At 47.3% G+C, this 9,306-nt stretch overlaps 3 protein-coding genes across 4 annotated transcripts; 1 reads left to right on the plus strand and 2 right to left on the minus strand.

The window, feature by feature from the left end:
- Positions 1-733: 733 nt before the first annotated feature.
- LOC131125656 (tetraspanin-9) lies at positions 734-3,691 on the plus strand. 2 transcript variants are annotated; one of them, XM_058067399.1, is made up of 9 exons: positions 736-904; positions 1,490-1,524; positions 1,579-1,659; positions 1,737-1,928; positions 2,167-2,241; positions 2,313-2,414; positions 2,493-2,624; positions 3,285-3,368; positions 3,437-3,691. In XM_058067399.1, the coding sequence occupies exons 3-9, from the start codon at positions 1,597-1,599 to the stop codon at positions 3,506-3,508; spliced, it is 720 nt and encodes a 239-aa protein (XP_057923382.1). In that variant the 5' UTR covers positions 736-904; positions 1,490-1,524; positions 1,579-1,596; the 3' UTR covers positions 3,509-3,691. The 2 variants fall into 2 exon arrangements, with proteins under 2 accessions (XP_057923383.1, XP_057923382.1); XM_058067400.1 differs by lacking the exon at positions 1,490-1,524 and having other exon boundaries at positions 734-904.
- Positions 3,563-7,544, minus strand: amdhd1 (amidohydrolase domain containing 1). The gene is made up of 9 exons (XM_058067398.1): positions 7,356-7,544; positions 7,189-7,295; positions 7,056-7,120; positions 6,620-6,897; positions 6,324-6,549; positions 6,137-6,261; positions 4,127-4,220; positions 3,893-4,053; positions 3,563-3,825 (listed from the first exon to the last, which is right to left on the minus strand). The coding sequence occupies exons 1-9, from the start codon at positions 7,490-7,492 to the stop codon at positions 3,720-3,722; spliced, it is 1,299 nt and encodes a 432-aa protein (XP_057923381.1). The 5' UTR covers positions 7,493-7,544; the 3' UTR covers positions 3,563-3,719.
- A 159-nt stretch (positions 7,545-7,703) lies between these two features.
- On the minus strand, positions 7,704-9,106 carry snrpf (small nuclear ribonucleoprotein polypeptide F). Its single transcript, XM_058067401.1, has 4 exons — positions 8,937-9,106; positions 8,481-8,606; positions 8,340-8,404; positions 7,704-7,906 (listed from the first exon to the last, which is right to left on the minus strand). The coding sequence occupies exons 1-4, from the start codon at positions 8,937-8,939 to the stop codon at positions 7,840-7,842; spliced, it is 261 nt and encodes an 86-aa protein (XP_057923384.1). The 5' UTR covers positions 8,940-9,106; the 3' UTR covers positions 7,704-7,839.
- Between the last annotated feature and the right edge of the window lie 200 nt (positions 9,107-9,306).

A 9,306-nucleotide genomic window follows, 5' to 3' on the forward strand; every position in this document is an offset into this window, starting at 1 on the left:
ATTTTAATCCGTCCATCTATTTTCTACTGCAATACGGCCGACCATATCTATCTTTCCTGATGATATTTTCCAGGTCAAACACTAAAACTCGATTATTACTGTCTACCTCGGTCATTAAGATGTCAACATGTAAATATAAACTTTCCTCCTTTAGTCAAATAGTCACCTAGCTAAAGCTGCAGAACCAAGCCTTCTGGCAAAGATGGCCAAAAGAATGAAATATACTGAGTATGGTGCAAAACCATGCAGCAGCAGAAGTTTCATTAATGGCAACAAGTATTTGATTTATTATTAGACACTGCGCTGCTCACGAAAGTGTGCTGGCCACACCCCATTGGCGTGGGGTAGTGTGCCTGGTCTACGTAATTAGAGCCCATTATATGTAAAACTGTTGGTCTTACATAAAAATGCACACATTTTATTGCATTCGACGTTTAAAAAAATGTATATGGCTCTCACAGATACACATTTTAAAATATCTGGCCTTCATGGCTCTCTTAGCCAAAAAGGTTCCCGACCCCTGAGCTAGCACCTCAAGCGGGTAGTGAAAATACGAATCAGATTTAAAAACAAATCACAGAAAGAAACAGAATTGTGCTGTCGTTGGTTCGCTTTTAATTTTAAATGCTCAAGAGTAAAAACAAAATAGAACAAAAAAACTTTGTCGTCACATGTACAGCCGGAGCCCATTGCGGCGTCTCCCTCCGCCGGATCCCTCCGCCCCCTGCACAACATAGCGCCTCCTCCTCCTCCGCTTGGGGTTGTGCTGCGGCCATCTGTGAAACTTTGGAAGCCCCTTTGTCGTCTACAACGTCACATTTGTGTTTCAAATTAACTTCTCCGCGCGACACAGCATGTGAAAGTAAAGCAATCTACCGAATGATGACTTTCACTTCATAGCGCGGTAAGTAAATAATCCCCATTTTTCCACTTCTCGCCCCCCTTGTAGTGATTTCTATGGCACAAAATCAAACCATGGCGGTCGACAAAATCCTCCAGCGTGGTCCTAAAAAGCTGCTATTTGTATTTTACATCTTCTAAGAAGCCAATGTGGTGTTTTTGTCAAAGCAGTAAATGTTTGTATTGTCCATTTTTGAAGCACAAACTCTTCAAACAACAGGCTTGACTGTCTGTGACGTCACTGGATGAGAGTTTGTTTTCGGTGAAGTAAACCGTAAAAATGGCGGCTAATCATAGCGACAACCTTTAATAATAATAACGTTACGAAACACACCCAGAAGTGTGAAACAGGGCCCGTTGGGATGCTACGATGAGCATTTTCACTGCTGATTCAGTGGCGTTTGTGTCAACAAATACAGTAGAAGCACATCCTTGCTAGCATGACAACTAGCCCACTCCAAACGCAGTACTATAGTACTAGTACGACACCAAAATGGCCTTTTTGGACAGTTATCATTTGAAGCAGTAACTTATAGTAACTTATGAAACTGTAATTGTACAAGCTAGTAGCTTATACTGTGTTTTTCAGGTGGCACACTCCATCTTTGTTGTTGTCTTCAAGTGGTAAGTTTGCTACGTTGTTGTTGTTGTTGTTGTTATTCATGAGTATTCCTTCAGGTCTCCGAGGTCGCCGCCATGGCTCGCGGCTGCGTCTGCTGCGTCAAGTACATGCTCTTCCTCTTCAACCTGCTCTTTTGGGTAATCTAACACGGGGCACGCTCACTGGGAATCGAACCAGGAAGTGACAGGTGTGTGTGTATATGTGTGTGTTCCAGCTGTGCGGGTGCGGCCTGCTGGGCGTGGGCGTGTGGCTGTCGGTGTCCCAGGGCAGCTTCGCCACGCTGTCGCCCTCCTTCCCGTCGCTCTCCGCCGCCAACCTCATCGTCACCCTGGGCACCGTGGTCATGGTGACGGGCTTCCTGGGGTGCCTGGGCGCCATCAAGGAGAACAAGTGCCTGCTGCTGAGCGTGAGTCCGCCGCTTTACCCAGCATGCATTGCTGCAGGGAAGACAAGGTTTGGTTGGGAGTGTAGAGTACAGTGTATCCACAGGACTGTGATCTATGTGTGGTGGTGGGTGTTGTCTGCTTTGCATAATTGGTCATCTTTTCTTACTTTTTTCCTTTTTTTTTTATTTATTTAGACACAAAAACATATTCCCTTATGATTATTATTATTATTATTATTATTCCCCTTAAATGTTTCAGTTCTTCATCGTCCTGTTGATCATCCTCCTGGCGGAACTCATCCTTCTCATCCTCTTCTTCGTCTACACCGACAAGGTAGCAAGCGCCTGTGTTACGGAGTGAGCTTGAACGCACCCCAAACCTGACTGACACGCACGTCCTTGCAGGTGAGTGACACGGCCAGGCGGGACCTGAAGGACGGGCTGGTTCTGTACAACACGGAAGACAATGCCGGGCTGAGGGACGCCTGGAACGCCATCCAGGGGGAGGTAGGATTCCGTGTGGACGGGTGAGGCCCAAAGGAAGGAGTAAAGTGGGCTAAAGGTCAGCTGCTGGTGTGTTCACAGTGGCGCTGCTGTGGGGTGATGAGCTCCAGCGACTGGCACTCGGCCCTGCAGGTGAACGCGGTTCCTGACAGCTGCTGCCAGGTCGTCCACTCGGGATGCGGACGCAACGCTTCCAACGTCTTCTGGACACGGGTGAGCGCACGCACAGTCGCCTGATCGACGCATCTGAGCCGCGATTGGCGTCAGACCAACCCGCAGGTTCCTGTTGTTGCAGAAGATTGCTGAAAACACCACAGTACTCCTGTCATATAGAGGATCTTTGACTAGTGTTTTTGCAGTAGCTCCTCAAAAACAGCAACATGCTCCCACAATATAGAGGATCTTTGACTGTAGATTGTAAAAGTACAGCAACCTGCTCCTGTTATGCTCTATAGGAGTTGTGGACTCCTGTAGAGCAGCTACACACAATAACCTGCACATAAAACTTTCTAGATCTTCCAGAATCTGCACCTATTCTAGTTGCATTTCCTTGGACGGTCCGTTTTAATTTATTCCACCAATGGCCCGCCCACTCCGCTCTGATTGGTCACACTCCCAAAGTGCTTCCTAACTATGAAGGAACCCCTCTCGCTAATAGAGTGGGTATAGGAGTTGAGACCCCTGATTTAGTGTGGATGAACTCAAAGGGTAGGCACCACTGGTGCTCCTCCAACCTCACCTACCCGAGGAGGAGAACTCATTGTCGGACACACTTTGTCAGATGCACAGTTTTTGGTGTAGGTCCTAAAAAAAGACAAGCGTGTGGTGAAGACGTCAAAGCGAGTGACGGGTGTGGTTGGCGTTGTTTGTCAGGGCTGCTACGAGAAGGTGGAGGAGTGGCTGGACGACAACAAGCACCTGCTGGGAACCATCGCCATGTGCGTGCTGGTCATTCAGGTAAGCGACGCCTCGCAAGGCAAAGCATCGGCGCCACCGCAGCGTCTGACCGCCCGTGTCTCATTCAGCTCCTGGGGATGGCGTTCTCCATGACGCTCTACCAGCAGATCCACCAGGCGGGGAAGAAGTACGAAGCCTGAGCCACTTTCAAACACTTAAAAAGCTGGTACATTCAACATATACACATACTCATGTTTAAAAATATGTGTTTTATTTGCAGTAATACTACATGCATTTATTCCTCTAGCTGGTAGATGTTTTATACCAAATACTCTACACTTGGTGTCCTGATATGTTCAATTAAAGCCTTTAAGGATAAGATGCGTCCGACCAGGACAGTTTTTCCATTCTTCACAAATCCAGCGTCTTTTGGTTGTCGTAGACGACGTTGCCCTTGACGACGACATAGCGGATCAGCTCCTGATGTCCGCCCAGGTGGTAGATGAGATGCTCCCACCTGGAGCCAAAAAGTATCACGTCAACCACAGCTTCTTCCCAGTAGAGGGAAATGGGCGCGTTGGTACCGCGGGGCGTTGAGGACCAGAAGGTCTCCGTCTTTGCCCGCCTCCAGGGAGCCGTGCGAGCGCGAGCGGCCGAGGGTGTAGGCGGCGTTGATGGTGGCTGCCGCCAAGGCCTCCGACATGGACATCCTCATGTTGACACAGGCCAGGTGCATAACGATGGGCTGGAAGACAGACAGACGGATAGATAGAAGGTTTCGTGCCGGAATGCGTTAAACCGTGTCCTGGTTCCCTCACCATGGAGCAGCAGTAGGCGTTGGGGTTGAAATCGCTGCCGAGGGCGACGATGACACCGGCCTCCAGCATGGCTCGTGCTCGCGGTTGGGGCAGCCTGGGCACGGACGCAGGTTAGAGGACGCCTCAAACACGTCAGAAGGAACATTCCGACAAGGATGTTGCGGCTATGCTATGCTACAGCTAGCAGAGGGCGCATTTAGTTCAGTGCCCTGCCTAGATGGGCGGGTGGAAGTAAACAGGAAGTTGAATGTGAGCAGACCTCATGCAACTGGAGGCTTGGAGCTCAGTCGTCGTCAGACTGACCTTCAAAGTTTGTCACCTTGCTCCGTCTACATCTTAATGTTAGGAGTCCACTGGGCCGGCGCCAGTTGGTGTCAGTTTCTTCTAAAGACCGTCCAGCAATCGGCGCGACAAAGATTTTAAAACCTATTTAAATTTTCTTGCCGCTAAACTCAATTTTTGCCACCGTTACAGGCCACCACGAGCCAGTGGGGAGGCAGTTTGAGCCACTGCACGCCACTAGGCACCTTATTGGCGACACTAGGCGCCACAGCAAATTGCATTGGCGTAAACTGGCACCAACTCAAAGCAACACATGTCGGTATGCTAAGTTGAATATACCAATATATCCCTATGCTACCAAAACGACATTTTTCCTCACAATATTACGAGTTTAGTCTTACAAAATTTTCTGTTTCAACTTTGTAGATGCTACTATGCTAATGTTATCATGCAACACATATAGTAGTGTTTATATACAGTATGTGCTTAGTTATGAAAATGCTTAAAAATGCTACTATGTTAGCTAACTCTGAGCATGACAGTGCAAAGTTATTTAGCATGCTAAAACCTAGCATAAAGTGTTTCTATGTTTTGCTAACATTCTATTTTTTTATGCAATGCTAATGTTAGCTAGCTAGCAATGCTAACACCTACCAAAATAGTGGTTTGTGTTTGCTATCAAAATGGCTATAAATGCTAATGTGTTAATGTTAGCATGCTAACACCATAATACAATGTGTTGATATAGTCCATCCATGAAAATAGCTTAAAATGCTACTGTTAATGTTAGCATGCTAACTCCTAGCATGACAGTGCAAAGTCTTTTAACATGCTAAAACCTAGCATAAAGTGTTGTTTCTATGTTTTGCTAACATTCTATTTTTCTATGCAATGGTAATGTTAGCTAGCTAGCAATGCTAACACCTACCAAAATAGTGGTTTGTGTTTGCTATGAAAATGGCTATAAATGCTAATGTGTTAATGTTTGCATGCTAACACCGTAGTACAACGTGTTGATATACAAGTCCACCCATGAAAATAGCTTAAAATGTTACTGTCAATGTTAGCACGCTAACTCCTAGCATGACAGTGCAAAGTCTTTTAACATGCTAAAACCTAGCATAAAGTGTTGTTTCTATGTTTTGCTAACATTCTATTTCTTCATGCAATGCTAATGTTAGCTAGCTAGCAATGCTAACACCTACCAAAATAGTGGTTTGTGTTTGCTATGATAATGGCTATAAATGCTAATGTGTTAATGTTAGCATGCTAACACCATAGTACAATGTTTTGATATACAAGTCCACCCATGAAAATAGCTTAAAATGCTACTGTTAATGTTAGCACGCTAACTCCTAGCATGACAGTGCAAAGTCTTTTAACATGCTAAAACCTAGCATAAAGTGTTGTTTCTATGTTTTGCTAACATTCTATTTTTCTATGCAATGCTAATGTTAGCTAGCTAGCAATGCTAACACCTACCAAAATAGTGGTTTGTGTTTGCTATGAAAATGGCTATAAATGCTAATGTGTTAATGTTTGCATGCTAAAACCTAGCATGATAGGGCGATATACCCGGGAAGGCTAAATGTCCCGGGTGTGTTGGGAATTTGGACTTTAGTCTGAATCTGAATTTGGGAAAAAGAATAAACGCAACAGTCGGCGGCGCTATCGTTTGGTAAAAGCAGTGAGCCGAGGTTTCACTCGGCACCTCAGCGTGTGTTTTACCGTAGGATGTAAGCCGTGGTCGGCAGCAGGACCGCCGCCGTCCCCGCCTTGGCCATGGCGGCGATGCCCTCATCCGTCACCTCCTCCAGGTGGCTGATGGCCAACGCGCCAAGCTCCGCCCCCAGCTGCCAACATGGAGACGCAGCTGCCAACATGCTCCCAGAGAGAGGAAATGTTGAGAGGCTACCTGAGCGGAGTTCATGGGATGGAGCTCGTCTCCGTGGAAGTTGATGTTGAGGCCCATGTCCTTGCCGGCCTGCAGGATGGAGCGGGTGGCGCCGAGGTCGAAGACGCCTTTCTCGCAGAAAACGTCGATGTTGTCCACACACAGCGTCCCGGCCGAGATTCGCTCTTTCAGTTTTGGGAGCTGAACCTTCAGGATGTCCTCGGTGGCTTCTTCAACGCTCTTCCCTCTGAGGAGCAGACGCAAGGTGAAGGTCACGGTCAAGCGTCGTCATCATCATCAGCGAGGGCGACACCCACTTGGGTACGGCGTGAGCGCCACAGTAGGTGGAGGAGATGTTGATGGGCACCGTCCGCCGGGCTTCCTCTATCACCTCCAGCATCTTCAGCTCCGTGTGCAGCTCCAGGCCGTAGCCGCTCTTCACCTCCACCAGAGTGGTGCCGGCTCGCCGCATTCGCTCCAGCCGGTTGCTCAGCGAGGCCAGCAGGCCGGATGCAGAGGCCGCCCGGGTGTGCTCCACAGTGAAGTGGATCCCTCCCCCCGCCCGGTGCACGTCCATGTAGGTGGCGCCCGCCAGCTGCAAGAGGTAAGACCCGGGGTGTTTAAAGTGCGGGTCGGGGGCATCTGGTGCTCTAATTCTAAACATATAATTGAACCCCTTAATAAATAATAACCTGTTGGCATATTAATGTGTTGATTTACAAAATGAAGATGTTTTGGGGGTCCATCACGTACCTTCATTGCAAACTCGTGCACGCGGTCTCCAGCCCAGACCGGGTGAGTGTGGGCGTCAACCAAGCCTGCATGAAAAGATGAATAATGGATGATATCTTGTCGACAGGCCGGAGGTGAGACGTCCGTCACTCACCAGGCAGCACGCACATTCCCGTCGCGTCAATCACACGCTCAAAAGACGCCCCCGAATACTCGGCCTCTATCAGGGGCGCGGCCCCCACCGCTTCAATCAGACCGTCGCTGATGAAGACATGCGGGAATTAGTTTGTAAAGGACCCGAGTCTGTGAAGTGTCACCAACCTGCCGACCACCACGCTGGCGTTTTGGATGACGTGGAGCTTCTGCATCCCGTTCAAGGTCAGGTATTGTTCTCCGTTGTTGCAGACCACAACCACCTGCTGGGCGTTTTTCACCCACAGTCTGTAACCGGCCGACATCTTTGGTGGGTTAACGCTTCACTGCGGCAGCCTGGATGTCCTTTTGGACAAATATTTGTGCAGGGGAGCAGAGGGTGAAGTGCACAAGGGGCGGAGCCACAAGTCCAAAAAAGGTAAGCCTGTGAGATTCCATTGTGGGACGTTTTGGTCTCTTACTAGCTCACACAGACTGGGGGGGTAACTGCTTTGAAAAGAAACACTAGTAGTCCCGTTTAAGAAAGAGTACAATGATTTTATTGTGTCTGTATCACAACAAAGAAAAAGTACAAAAAACAAAACAAAAACAACGTTCATGTGGTTTCGTTTTCACATGGTGAAAACTAAAGCACACTTTCAACTCTCTGGAATTATTCTCTCATTTCCCCGTCCTCCTCCTCTTCTTCTACGCCTCGGATGTACAAGACGTTATTGCACCTGTCGGGATGACAAGAAATGTTCATCAACACCAGGTATAGCGGATGTAGGGTACAGGCCAAAGGTTTGGACACACCTTCTCATTCAGTGCCTTTTTACATTGTAGATGATCAAAAACTATGGATGAACACGTGTAATTACACACCTACTGTAACAAGAATAACTAAATATTACTTATACTGCATATTCCATTCCTCAGAGGAGCCACCCTTTGCTTTTTGGGTAGCACTGCAACCCCTTAGTGTTCTCTGAGTGAGCTTCATCGACTTAATATCAACTTCAAATGTGTTTATTCTTGTAAAACTGCAACTAGTTTTCTCATATTATGATCATTTATAAAGTAATATGTTACTGTGATTTTTCCTCATTATGTAACCATCATACAAGTATCTTTTTTCCTGTTATGTTAGGCTGCTATCGGAGGGGAACGTACCTGATGAGGACTTCACCCAGATGGCCTGCTAAAGCGCCATCCACGTACTCTTCTGTGTTGGCCAGCTGCAGTAAACACGAGAGAGGAAGGTGAAAAGGGTATGTTTGCACGCTTTAGAAGACTCTACTCACAAGGTCTTACCTGCATGTTCATGTAACCATCCACAGACACCAGGTAGCCTTTGTACTCCATCCCCCACTTGAGCTTCACCATCACCGGCTTGCCCGTCAGGCCATTCAAGAATGGCTTTGGGTTCAGTGGTAAACTCTGGGAACAAAAATGACACAGACCGCAATATCAAGCCAGGAAGTATGACCGTCAAACCATAAACGCAGCTTATTACCATCAATACTAACTCAGATTGTTAACTTTTAAGTTTAATATTTGGCGTTAGGTGATTCCTTGGTTTCATAACGGAAGAAAATGAATGCTATATTTTCCAAAAGTAAGCTGATGCGAGGCGCTCATTCATTCACTATGGAGATGCTAACACGGCTAATGCTAACTGGCTCAAACTTGATACATTAACAAAGCGGCGATGGCGGAACTTCTCCACGAAGATAAAGCGGACATGAAACTTGATAAGAACGCACTCACCATTCCCTCTTAACACGCGTGTGACCGTGGAAGTGTTATGATGATTATTTGCTTGTCGTCACAATAGCGTTAGCAAGCACACGCAACACGCTCTGCCCGCCCTCCCAACCGGAAGTACATTTCGGGGTCACGTGCAACGTCACATCCGGTTGCATTCGTCAAACGCGTTCCGAGTAGTGATGGGAAAACTCGACTTTGACGAGTGATTCACTGAAGTCGGTTGGATACTCCTTTAGAGTCAACTAAAGTCAACAGTGTACAGAAAACTCGCATTTACTCAAATTTGTCAATCGGTAAACTACCAAGAAATCGGAAGTGGTAGCTGGGGTGGGCCATACACCGGTACCCGTAACCCGATCCAGTAAAACAC

The sequence above is a fragment of the Doryrhamphus excisus genome, chromosome 3, assembly GCF_030265055.1.
Source record: "Doryrhamphus excisus isolate RoL2022-K1 chromosome 3, RoL_Dexc_1.0, whole genome shotgun sequence".
Lineage (NCBI taxonomy): Eukaryota > Metazoa > Chordata > Actinopteri > Syngnathiformes > Syngnathidae > Doryrhamphus > Doryrhamphus excisus.